General features: G+C 40.3%; 1 protein-coding gene across 1 annotated transcript in view; it reads left to right on the forward strand.

The window, feature by feature from the left end:
• The window catches only part of ptpn11b (protein tyrosine phosphatase non-receptor type 11b), a 57,679-nt gene that overhangs the window by 38,173 nt on the left and 5,437 nt on the right, over positions 1-14,069 (forward strand). The window contains exons 4-13 of the mRNA XM_037684361.1: positions 1,054-1,246; positions 1,384-1,503; positions 1,683-1,796; positions 3,828-3,924; positions 4,134-4,213; positions 4,351-4,506; positions 5,762-5,893; positions 6,961-7,115; positions 11,624-11,691; positions 11,766-11,917. Of these exons, the coding sequence (XP_037540289.1) occupies positions 1,054-1,246; positions 1,384-1,503; positions 1,683-1,796; positions 3,828-3,924; positions 4,134-4,213; positions 4,351-4,506; positions 5,762-5,893; positions 6,961-7,115; positions 11,624-11,691; positions 11,766-11,917 (1,267 nt within the window). The remainder of the gene's footprint in view (positions 1-1,053; positions 1,247-1,383; positions 1,504-1,682; positions 1,797-3,827; positions 3,925-4,133; positions 4,214-4,350; positions 4,507-5,761; positions 5,894-6,960; positions 7,116-11,623; positions 11,692-11,765; positions 11,918-14,069) is intronic.

The following is a 14,069-nucleotide window of genomic DNA, read 5'->3' on the forward strand; positions in this document are numbered from 1 at the left end:
TGTCTGTCTGTCTGTCTGTCTGTCTGTCTGTCTGTCTGTCTGTCTGTATCTATATCTATATCTCTCTATATCTCTATCTCTATATATATCTCTATCTCTATATATATCTCTATATATATATATCTCTATATCTCTCTCTATATATATCTCTCTCTATATATATATCTCTCTCTATATATATATATATCTCTCTATATATATATCTCTATATATATATATATCTCTCTATATATCTCTCTATATCTCTCTCTCTATATCTCTCTCTATACATATCTCTCTCTATATATATATCTCTCTATATATCTCTCTCTATATATATATATCTCTCTATATATCTCTCTATATATATATCTCTCTCTCTCTATCTCTCTCTCTTTATATCTCTCTATATATCTCTCTATATATCTCTCTCTATATATATCTCTCTATATATCTCTCTCTATATATATATATCTCTCTATATATCTCTCTATATATATATCTCTCTATATATCTCTCTCTCTATATATATATCTCTCTATATATATATCTCTCTATATATCTCTCTATATATATATCTCTCTCTCTCTATCTCTCTCTCTTTATATCTCTCTATATATATCTCTCTCTCTATCTCTCTCTCTCTGTCTCTCTCTTTATATATATGTATATATATATATATATATATATATATAAATACTAAAATAAACTACTACTTACTACTTGTACTACTATTCCTACGTTGTTTATTTTACTTATCGCGGGGCTTCAAGGTACAAATCCCTCGCTATAAGGGACTACTGTAATTACTTTCTGAGGTTCATTAAAATCTGTCCAATGTTTCATGAGATATTTTGCTGACGCTACAGCAAAACAAATGCACACTGGAAGCATTGTTACTGCTTCATCTTTGGCAGTGGGCAATATAAATCAAATAATGTCAGTAATTAGTTCATTGCAGTCATGATGTAGCTATAAAGAATATCAGAGTACATAATATAAACGTGATGTTTTGCCACTGGTTGTCGTTTCTTTTTGAGTGTGTTAACATCAGGTTCTCCCGATCATCTCCAGGTGGTACCACGGGCATCTCTCAGGAAAAGACGCAGAAAAACTGTTGACAGAAAAAGGCAAAGCTGGCAGCTTTCTGGTACGGGAGAGCCAGAGTCAACCGGGAGACTTCGTCCTCTCGGTTCTTACGAATGAAGAAAAACATGACAGTGCGGACCGCAAGACCAAGGTCACCCACGTTATGATTCGCTGCCAGGTGAAATAATTACAGATCATTTAAAATGTACAGTTTTACGATCATTTCATCACCCAGACTATCTGCTTTACATGATTTATTCTCCCGTTGAAGGACTTTCTCAGATCAGTTGTTGCTGTAATTTAACTTGTGTTCAGAAGGATGGCAAGTATGATGTGGGCGGTGGTGAGCGGTTTGACACCCTGGCTGACCTGGTGGACCACTACAAGAAGAACCCCATGGTGGAGAAAAGTGGCATCGTAGTGCACCTCAAACAGGTTTGGTAGTAAAAAAAAAAAACTGAAGCAGAAAACAATCAGCATTATAATTATATTGATAACTCTTTTATTCTATCAAAGATTATAGGTAAATATTAGTAATTTCTCACTCTGGTGCTGTTTAAAATAAGAATAGCATGTCATGGTCTTACTTTTAGTCTTCTTTTTTTCTGTGGCAGCCTTTTAACGCCACGAGGATAAATGCTGCCAACATTGAAAACCGAGTACGAGAACTCAACAAAGTCGCAGACAACTCTGAGAAGCCCAAACAAGGATTCTGGGAAGAATTTGAGGTTTGTTTTTCTTAAATTAGATCCAATACTAAAACATGTTGAAGCTTGCATTGTAGTTACTGCCCATTTAACTATTTTACTAGAAAAAGGAAAGTTAAAGCCTGATGATTCTAGTCAAGTTGGTGAGATGAGAAGCTGAATTGTGTCATGCAGGAAAACCAGCTCGTCCTTAATGTGGTTATTTTTGTCACGCATTTTACCCATCAACTAGTGAATAAAATTCTGGTGCATTTCGAGCACAAAACCAGGTTCTTGTGCAGAATAGTGTGGGGTTATTCAGTCATCCGTCCAAAGTTTAATTTTTCTTAGGTGATCTATTTTTTTTATGAATTTAAATTAACTGGTTGCAAGATTGTTGGAAATGAGTAATAGAGGCCACACATAATGAAAGTTAATTGGCTGTAACAGTAATCAGCAACACAGAGGGACATTTTTATCAGTATCTATTAAGGGAAACAGTGCAAGAATATTAGTTTGTTTAGGCTTGTTGTTCACCGTTGTAGAGGGAAAAGGAGGAATTGGAAATACCGTCTGTTTGTCCGTCTGTCCATCCATGTTGTATGATAACTTGAAAAGTATGTGAGGTACTGACTTCCATTTTAGTGTGTCTGCATCTAAGCGTAAAATAGGTCACTATAAAAAAAAATGGATTGCCAAGTCAAAATCCAGGAGGGACACCACCCTATATTGGTGCTTGAAAGTTCGTGAACACGTTCGAATTTTCTATATTTCTGCATAATTATGACCTAAAGCATAATCAGATTTTCACACACAAGGCCTAAAAGTTGATAAAGAGAACCCAGTTAAACAAATGAGACAAAAATAGTGTACTTGTTCAGTTATTTATTGAGGAAAATGATCCAATATTTTGTATATACAGTGTATACCAACCACCGTTATCATTTATGGAAACTGCGTTCTAGTTTTTATGTTGCTTAAAAGTATAGTTACCTCAAGTAACTGGGGTGGCTGAAGAATTATCATTGACCACCTCCCGGCTCTGCCATTTGAGCCTGGTCCTGGATAAAATTTCTCCCTTCACTCGCCAGGATCCGTCTCTCTGCACTGCCTGGGATCAGCAAGAAAATAAATAAAATACCTACGTCTCTTCTTCTTATACACTGTGTAACTCCTACCCACTTGAATATCCATCCATCCATCCATCCATTATCTTTACCCGTTTATTCTGTTTTGGGGCACGGGGGTTGCTGGTGCCCATGTCCAGCAATCACTGTGCGAGGGGCGGGGTACACCCTGGACGGGTCGCAAGTCCATCACAGGGCCACATAGAGACAAACGAGACAAACAACCATTCACTCTCTCACTCACTCACACCTAGGGACAATTTAGAGTTACCAATCAGCCTAACATGCATGTTTTTGGTCTGTGGGAGGAAACCGGAGTACCCGGAGAGAACCCACGCATGCACAGAGAGAACATGCAAACTCCACCCAGAAGGCCCCTGGACCGGGGTTTGAACCAAGGACCTGCTCGCTGAGAGGCAGCAGCTCTACCAGTTGCGCCACCGTGCTGCCCCCCACTTGAATATCTTGCACCAAAAACGTTAAGGTTTACTTACATGCCCTGTTCAATTCCAAACCATAAAACCTTGAAAAACATCTTGAAAAGTACAAACCTTCACTATTCAAACTCCTCAGCAACAGGGGACAGCAACGTACTGCTTACTTGGTATAGACTAAGGTTTTAGTGGGACAGTCATGAACTGTATATCAAAGCTGTACTTGGTGTAATCTACATTTAAAATATAATTACCAAACAAGGATTGCTGAAAAGTAGTTTTTCATCATATCACCAGTATTCTGAAGTATGCAGCTTTCTTGTTATTGCACTATAGGGTGACCTCTGCTGTAATCACAGCCCATTACATCATCAAACATTATTCTCAGTGTTGCATAAAATGTCTGTAGAGTCATCAGTACTTTATCACTTTGTTCAGGACTTGTTCAAAATCTTTTACAAAAAATATTAATTGAAATACTTTCTTTTCTTGTTTATTTTGTCAAATATTAGGTACTTCAACAGCAAGAGTGCAAACTGTTGTATCCCAGGAAAGAAGGCCAGAAGCCAGAAAACAAGAGTAAAAACAGATACAAGAATATCCTCCCCTGTGAGTCACGCAGCGACCTGACATTTCCTGTCTCTCCAGCTTCCTGTGGAAAGAATGACACGAACAGAAAAGAGTCAACGTAGACGGCTGAGCGCAGCATAAAGATTGCGCTTTGATAACCGGCAGCCTGTCAGATAGTGTTAAACTTCTGTTATCTCTGGAAACTGTGGCGTTGCTGTGGATTAATTTGTATAACTTCATGTTTACAGTTGACACAACGCGAGTTGTAATCAAAGAAACCGATCCAGAAGCTCCTGGTTCAGATTACATCAACGCCAACTATATCATAGTGAGTCTGTTTTAAGAAAAGGACACAACTAGAACTAAAATGTTTTTAACTAAACTCTACAAGTTAATCAGCATTAAAACACCCTCCTCATACCAAAATACTAAATTTAATACCCGATCGTTCATGTTCAATAACAGAGTACGCATGAAGATGGACGGCACGTAGAGGAGAGCAAAGTGTTCATCGCCACCCAAGGGTGCCTACAGAACACGGTGGCAGACTTCTGGAAGATGGTGTATCAGGAGAACGCACACGTCATCGTCATGACCACAAAGGAGATGGAGCGAGGAAGGGTGAGGAGTTTGCATTGAAGGTGCATTTTGCACAAGTTTTTGTGTTTGTGTGTGTGTGTTAGAACAGGTACAGGAGTCTCTCGCTACTTCACAGTTTGTTTATCGCGGACTCGCTCTGTCGCAGTTTTTCAAAATAAATTTGGACATGACACACAATTGGCTGATTGATGGATGAGCCGCACGATCGGCATGAAATTTTTATTTAAAATGAATTATTTTAAATTATTTATCACCTGCTGCACATTTGTTCAGCCCAGAGCTGCAGAAAAAGCTTTCTCCTGCACCTTTGTGTAGCCCTTACTGCAGGATAAGCTTCCTGCTGCAGCTGATCAGCTGTTCAGCATGCAAAGTGGAAATGTGGGCGTGGCCAAGAGCGCTTGCAGGTGGCTGAGAGCAGCGGAGGCAGGGAGCTGAAATCATGACATGCTGTGCTCTTTTAGAGAGTTTAGAAACATTGTTTAGAATATTGCAAGAGTGCGCCAGATGCCCTTCCTGACGTAACTACAGGCCACCGAGCTACCACAGCCCTCTGTGGAGCAGGGAGAGGCTGACTAGAGCGCCCGGGGGAGCAGATGGTGGGGGTTAAGGGCCTTGATCAAGGGTCCAGAGTGGAGCAAATGAAGGTGGAGGCGGGTGTGCGTGCTTCACCTTTCCTACCCACATTTTGATGTTGTCAATCCGGGGGATCAAACCGACGACCTTCCATCGCAGGCTCGCCTTCTCTAACCTCTGCCGCACCACTCCCCCAAAAGCTCCATTGTATTTCACCTAATGTTTCGCCTGCAATTTATTTTTTGTCGATGGATTTAGGCAATAGTTGATCGGGCGAACCAACAGATTTTAAATAATGAAAAATGTAAATACATAAACTTTAAACGGTGTTTGTAAAGCTCGGTGCTGCTCCTTGTACAGACACTGACCTAAACAGGTGAGAAAGTGATTCAAGTTTCAGTAGATCGAATTAAATTTGAGCTGAACAAACTTGTCTAAATGTCGTCGTTTTTGTATTTTTCTGTGTAAGTCGTTGTTGGATAGCACTGATTCTGGGATGAGAAGGTTTGTGCATCAGCTGTAGAGTTGATTGTTTGTACTCGTGTCTCGGTGGTGGGGGGTGGACAGGAACACGGTAAGCAGGGGATAATATGACAGATAAGCTGATTGAAAAGCTGCTTGAGATGAGCTTCTTCTTCAGCCTAAAACTCACCACCCTCCCCCTCTCTTTCTCTTCATATATTTTTTTTTTCTTGCGATTCAGAATAAATGTGTTCGTTACTGGCCAGACCTCCACTCCACTAAAGAGTTTGAAAAGTTGCTGGTGAGGAATGTGGAAGAGCGCCCTGCTCAGGACTACATCCTGAGGAAGCTGGAGGTCACACGTCTGGACCGGGTATGAAAGGTTCTGCCTTGAGTTTGAGCTGATTTACTGACCAGACACACTCCTCCAGAACCTACAGGGGGACCGAATGGATCCCAAAGACCCATTAGAAGATACGGAGGAGTTTAGTGGCCAAAGTGCATGTCAGCCTATTTAAAGTCATTTTATTTACAAAAAGCTATAGCTTAAACTTAATTTTTACTGATTATCATTTTTTGAGATAACACACTCATTTTAATAATTTGAATTGTCTAATTTAAACTGTTTTTTACGTCTTAATTTTGAGTTTACGTCTAAAATAATTGTTTTGTTCTTTATTTTTATATAATTTATTTTATTTATAAGTTTATTAATTAAAAAAACAATTCAATATACAATAAGAAATACAATCACAAATAAAATGAAAGGCAGCAAAAAGAAGAAAAAAATCTTTTAATATCTGCATAATCTTCAAATAACAAAAACAAAATAAATAACTCCTTCTCGAGCAACAATTTATACCAATACACATCAAGCTATTTCATATTTTTTTTTAACAAACCAACTTTGATCATTCTCTTAAACATAGACATTGATCTGGCATTTTTAGCATCACTCTCCAGATTATTCCATAATCTAATTCCTTGGATTGAGGTAGACCGTTCCTTCAGACTAGTCCGAAATTTAGGTTTCATAAAGATTTCCATCCCCTTAAGATTATAACAACTCTCTCTTTTAACAAAATTTATTTGGATATTTAAAGGTAATGTATTATTATGAGCCATATAACTGATAAAATATTATAATCTACCAAATCATGGAATTTCAATAACTTCAGTTGATAAAATATTGTGCTTGATTTATGACTGAAATGCTTCCTGGTAATAATTCTTACAGCTCTTTTCTGTAAAACAAAAATAGGATTTAAAATTGTTTTGCACGCTTTCCCCCAAGCATCAGTACAATAGATAAAGTGTGGAACAATGATTGTGTTATATAACATACAGAGCTTTATCATTCAATAATTCCCTTACTTTGTACAGTACTGCAAGTTACACAGATACAATAATACTTGGACTTTTTCTTTCTTCTCACTGTAGAGAGAGCCTCTGAGGTACATCTGGCACTATCAGTACCTGAGCTGGCCGGACCACGGGGTGCCTAATGAGCCCGGTGGGGTCCTCTGGTTCCTGGAGGAGGTCAACCGCACACAGAGCACCATTAAAGATACCGGACCCATTGTTGTGCACTGCAGGTACAGCAAAGATAGACAGTTAGAAAAGACTGTGTGTGTTTATATAACAAACTGGAAAGGTATGTCAAATATCAATGGAATTAAACCAAATCTAAAAATGAAGTGTTTGACACATTGAACTGAAGAACCTAAAAAGTGTTTTTTAAGTTAAAAACAAATGTTTTCTTTCAGCCGAGGTTGAGTCGGCTTCTCTGGATGGATTCTTATTAGTGAAACGTTTCATCAAAGAAGAATCCGTGCAGAGGAGCTCACTCAACCTAGTCAGATTTATCTACCTGTCTGAGATATGACTGTTTTCATTCATTCTGACAGAAAATATTGAACACTACCATTTTCAGCCACTAGATGGCAGTCAAGTAGTATGGCATGCTGTTGTCATGTAATAGGTAAAAGGGGCTGATAATGACACAGTCAGCTTGCCATAGCCTGCCACCTTCGTTCTGCTCGCTTGGAGCAAACGTCAGATCAGCTTCATTTCGCTGCGCCACCCCGGTGAAATGCAGCTAAGTGAAGTGCATTTATTAAATAAAAGTTCAATTGAGACATACCTTTACTATAAAGTCGAGCAAACAAATAATTGTTTTAGGTGCTTATCTTGTTCAATTTCGAAGAAATGCGTAGCGTTCCTCCTTCCTGATTTCTTCTCTCTGCGTGCTCCCAGAGCACCGAGGCAGCAAATACTTTTGAAATGCAGCTGATTTGACCTTAAAGTATTTTTATTAAGTAAAAGTTCAACAGAGACACACCTTTACTATAAAGTCGAGCAAACTTAACAAATAATTGTTTTTAGGTGTTTATCTTGTTAATTTTCGAAGAAATGCACAGCGACTCATCCCTCTGCACATTCCTACTTCTGCATATCGGCTTTTGAAATGCAGCTGATTTGACCATCAAAGTGCATTTATTAAGGACTTATAGGGCGGTGCAACGCGTACGGCGGAAAATACGATATCTTAAACTGAAGAGTCCCAAAACTGTGGTGAGGCGTAAATAAGGGCCTACATGGTAAAGAAAAAAATCAGTTTTGGTGGTAATAATTGTGAAAATGGATGCAGGTAAAAGTCAGTAGAAGTACTACAAACTACGAAACCAAGCAGGTCATTCTGAGGTCAAGGGAGATGATATTTAACAAAAGTTCATAAAGACTCTGAAGATGTTAAAAAAAAAACTTCTGTTCGGTAAGCTGCAGCACTTCATTGGTCAGGTCTGTTTGCTGGGAGTTATATCAAGCAGGACTAAAACACCACACAGCCCCATACCGAAAAAAATCAAAGAAAAACTGGAGCCTGAAATGAGATTGTTGGTTTAATGCAGAAACATAAAGACCAGACAAAACTGAAGTGGCTTCAGATCATAGAGTTCGGATTCCTCTGAGAAGTTCTGTCTTTCTTGACATCTTTTAAAATAAACTTAAAAAAAAAAAACATTTTATAACACACTAGAAAATCTGTTTGAATGGACAAAAACTGCTCAACTTAAAGTACCTGTGACATCAAATTTTCATGGTAAATATGAATACTGCATTATTGTAGAAGTAGCATTAATAACAAATCCCATTCATCCATTTTCTTCTGCTTATCCGGGGTCGGGTCTTGGGGGTAGCAGCTTAAGTAGGGAGGCCCAGACTTCCCTCTCCCCAGCCACTTGGGCCAGCTCCTCCGGGGGAATTCTGAGATGTTCCCAAGCCAGCCAAGAAACAGTCCTTCCAGCATGTCCTGGGTCTTCCTCTGGGTCTCCTACCGGTGGGATGTATCCGGAACACCTCACCAGGGAGGTGTCCAGGAGGCATCCTAACCAGATGCCTGAGCCACCTCAACTGGCTCCTCGACATGGAGAAGCAGCAGCTCTACTCTGAGTCCCTCCCGGATGACCGAGCTTCTCACCCTATCTCTAAGGGAGAAAACTCGCTTGTATCCGTGATCTCTTTCTTTCAGTCACAACCCAAAGCTCATGACCATAGATGAGGGTAGGAACGTAGATTGATCGGTAAATTGAGAGCTTCGCCTTTTGAATCAGCTCTCTCTTCACCACGACAGACTGGTACAACACCCGCTTCACTGCAGACACCGCACCTATCCCCCTATCGATCTCTCGCTCCATTTTTCCCTAATTCGTGAACAAGACCCAGAGACACTTAAACTCCTCCACTTGGGGCAGGGCCTCCTCCCCGACCCGGAGAGGGAACTCTACCCTTTTCCAGCTCAAGACCATGGCCTTGGATTTGAAGGATCTGATCCTCATCCCGGCCGCGTCGCACACGGCTGCGAACCGCTCCATTGAAAATTGTAGATCACGACCTGATGAAGCCAATAAGACCACATCATTTGCAAAAAACAGAGACACGATCCTAAGGTCACTAAAACAGATCCTCTCAACACGTTGGCTGCGCCTAGAAGTTCTGTCCATAAAAGTTATGAACAGAATCTGTGACTAGGGGCAACCTTGGCGGAGTCCAACTCTCACCAGGAACGAGCCCGACTTACTGCCAGCAATGCAGACCAAGCTCTGACCCCAGTCATACAGGGACCTAACAGCCCGTACATTAATAACTACATTAATAACTCATTGAAAAATTATTTGCATTGCTGAGATATACAGTCACCCATGTCACTGAAAAGTTGTATAAGCAGTAACAGGAAGGGACGACTGAGAGGAACGCCTGCGTGCAAACAGCATCGCTACAATAACTAACACGGATCATTAGAATATATTGAGTCACTATCTGAGAGAGACGGATAATGTCTGCTATCATCAGATGGCAGAGCACTAGCTTTGGGTGTCGCTTGTTATTTGTTTGAGCTCCTGGTACAGCCGACGACTCAACATGCCGGTCAAGTGACCGAAGGTAAAGCTGAACATTTGTCGTTACTTCCAGTTGCACTTCGGCCGCGCAAAGTTCCAAACAAAAATACGTTCATTCTGTGACAAAATGGATTTCTATTAAATTTCTGTCCTAAAATAATGTGTATTATTCCACGGTTGTCTTCCAATTTTCTATGTATAGGAAAGCGTGTGGCAGGAACTTTAAATTGTCCAAATTCTGTTTAGATTTGTCCAAGAAATTGTACTTCTTCAAAATAATTTGGGCTCCAATATTTGAATTAGATTTGATTAGATTGTCTAAAATATATAAATGAGTTCCAACTGTCCTTTCTTTTTCAATAAGTTGAATTTAAAAAATAAAAATCATAGTAAAAATTGCCAGATTAACAGTTTTAATCATTCTAGGTTGAAATCAGTCATCATAAATATAAAAACTGGGTTCACAATTAAAAAATATATTTAGAAAAATCTAACAAATCATAGGTTCTAAGGGAAGGATTAACCCTTAGAGGCCGATTAAGCCTTTACCTGAGACATTTTTTAGGATTCTTCACTGAGATTAGATCCTTTAATTGGCTTAATCTGAAACTTAATACTTTATAGGAATACAGTGGTGTAATAGTGACAGGACATGCTGTCCTGCCTGTACAACCAGTGAGTCTTTTATTATGTGTAACCAGAGTGTTAATATGTGTGGAAGACAAAATAATCCAGTTTTCTATATCACATTAGAGCTCGCAGTGCACTGCATGGATTAAATATTTAATATTTTCTTCATTTCCTGGTTTGTTCTGGGAGGCTAAACTCACCATCGGTTCACTGTTTATTTGATTTTTTTTTCATGTTTTGTCTGTTTTTCATCAGACGTTTCTTTATATGATGATTTTCTAAAATGCTTAAATTGGCCACTGGGGTGTGCTAAAATTAAGACCCAAATTTAACCCTCATCATATGATAAACATAGATGTTCACTTTAATACAGCCAACTTATTAGAACTGTCTGGAATTAAGTGTTATTTTAATCATAAACTGTCATTGTTTTTGTACTTTTAAAGGAAAGTCAGAAACATCTGAACTAAGAAACCTCAGATTGAGTTTGATTTTAATATTTTGGCTTTTTTTTTTTAACTAGTTACAGATCTACTAGAGGTCAGTGACTCTTTCCCATATTGTCACCTGCTGATAAATTCATGTTTTATTGTGAGCTCAATAAAGTTCTCCTTCATCTAACTGCACTTCATGTGACACAGCAGCAAATTATTCAAGAATTTACATTTAAATTTAATGCTGTCAAAAGTATTTATTGGTAGAATAACCTCAACTGTCAGCGCTCACACATTAATTTTATAGCATCGTTAATAAATTATGTCAACAATAACAGATGCGTTTGACTTTCCTCAGTGTGTCTGAGATAAATGTGTGACCAGGACCCTGCAAGACTTTAACTTGCAGCTCATTTGCATTTTGCAATCAGTGAAGCGACTACGCTACGCATGTCAGAAAATTTAATTAAAAAAAAAAAACATTTAATACTGCAACAAAGAAATCAAAAATAAATATAAAGTTCCTAATAACTGGATAAAATAGGTTATTTACATGTTTTATTTTTAGTTGACTGACGATGCAAAGTTTCCTCACATGGAACTGGAGTTCATGTTTTTGACCCATCACTGTTGTCTCTTTAGTGCAGGCATCGGCAGAACCGGTACCATCATCGTCATCGACATTCTCATCGACGTCATCAGCAGACAAGGTGAGCATCCCAAGGAAATACGGTCCGATTCTTTGTTCCGCACTTTTGCTCATTTCTGGATCTGTGCGCTCAAGGTCTGGACTGTGACATCGACATCCCAAAGACCATCCAGATGGTACGGCAGCAGAGATCGGGCATGGTCCAAACAGAGGCCCAGTATAAGTTCATCTACATGGCGGTGCAGCAGTACATAGACACGGCCCAGAAGAGACTGGAGGAGGAGCAGGTAAACTGAAATACTGTAGACGAGTAAAATGACAACAAAAATAAGGAATGCATATCGCCCGCTGCCCTTCATGCCAGAGTTTTAAACTAAGATTATTTTAAAAAGAGTCTGGATGGAGTTGGAGCGGTTTTGGTCAAATCTTATAAATTTTATTACACACCATCATATGCGATATTGAGAGTTCTTAGAGCTTTGCCAAAAGTATTCGCTCATCCATCCAAATCACTGAATTCAGCTCTTTTGACCACTTCCATAGCCACAGGTGTATAAAATCAAACGCCTAGGCGTGCAGACTGCCTCTACAAGAGTTTCATGGAACGGTTTTCCATGGCCGAGCAGCTGTAAGCCTTTCAACACCAAGTGCAAGCATCGGATGCAGTTTTTTTTTTTGTTTTTTGTTTTTCTGATGGCCTCCCTTCTCCCCTTACAGCCATCCTCTCCACACCATTATTATGAAATATTTATTATAGTGACTATCTAGTGTAGGTGTTGTTGTTTATTTATTTATTTATTTATTTATTTATTTATTTTTTTAATAGAATAGAAAGAAAGAAAAGACAAAGTAAGACTCCAAAATATAAGAAATATATACAAATAGAGCACACGTCAAAACACCCGGCCACTGTCTGTTCACCTGCAAAGAACATGACAAAACACAGCAACAAAATACATATGTATAAAGAACTTAAAATATTCATGGCTTTGCAGTAAGTTTCCATAAATATATATACCCATACCTACTCCTATATACATACATACATACATACACATGAATATACACTCACATACATATCTATATATCTAGATATAAAGCCTAAGCATCCCTGCTTCTATTTGTGTGTGGTTGTGAGCATGCATAAGTGTATAAGGCTTCTCTAATAGAACATTTAATAGTAACTGTGAAGCAGCAGAGACCCGACCCCCAAGACCAGAGGCAGACGAAAAAGGGGGGACCAGAGCCCAAGACCCCAGGAGGGACCCCGACCGCGGAGCCCCCAGAGCCACCCACACAGGACGAACCACTCACCCACCCCCCAGAACGGACCACAGGGGAGAACCGGAAGATCCCCACCAGCAACCACATACAGTGAAACCCCGGGGCCAACAGCGACAAACTCATAGGCCTCCGTCGGCACCCGCCGCACCGATGTAGGTCCAGGTCCAGGCACCGAGGCCCGGGCACCGAGGACTCACACCACCCAGGCCAAGGCCCGACAGGGCCAGAGGACCCGAGCCCCACCAGGCAGACACCAGGCCGAGCCGACACACGCCCAAGCGCCCAGCCCCCGATACCAAGGGCCCCAAGCGCGCCGGCAGGCAAGGGCACACCCCACCAGGGGGCCGCGCGATAGAGGCGCGATGCCAAGCACCCCCAGTTGTATCAAAGAGGGGGCAGTCCGAGTCTCGGCCTAACAAATACCCATTCATACACAGTCACAATCATACAATCCCAACCTCAATCTCACATTCACTCACTCAAAGACATACAATAACGATACATTTCATTCTTATTCCCGATACGCACTCTATACCCCCCAGGTCCAAGACATGTACCCGCCCTCTACAGGGGGCAGCCCATGCCCAAACCCAGGAGGTAAACCCATTCATTCTTGAGCGGAGAAGAGCCAATACCCCAGACCCGGCCCAGGCCATACCCCGCCGACAGGACACCCCCCCACTATGAAGAGGACACGCCACCGACCACCCCCACACACCGCCAACAACCAAGCAAATGCAGTTTTGTAAAGCACGCCGCCACTGGACCCTGGAGCAGTGGACAATCTGGAGTAACTCTGTCTGGCCGTCCGATGGACAAGTCTGGGTTTGGTGGTTGCCAGGACAACGGGACTTTGGTCAAGTGTAAAGTTCCGTGGAGGGGGAATTATGCCGCAAGGTTTTTCAATAGTTGGGCTCTGCCATCTACCGTAGTTCCAATAAAATGAACACTTAATGCTTTAGCATACCAAAGACAAAGACAGTTACTACCCACAAGCTGTCAGATTACTGAACTCTTGATAATAACACTGAACTTTTGTTAATAACACTGAACTTTTGTTAATAACATTGAACTTTTGATAATAACACTGAACTCTTGATAATAACATTGAACTTTTGATAATAACACTGAACTCTTGATAATAACACTGAACTC

This window comes from Nematolebias whitei, chromosome 11 (assembly GCF_014905685.2).
Source record: "Nematolebias whitei isolate Nwh7 chromosome 11, NemWhi1, whole genome shotgun sequence".
NCBI lineage: Eukaryota > Metazoa > Chordata > Actinopteri > Cyprinodontiformes > Rivulidae > Nematolebias > Nematolebias whitei.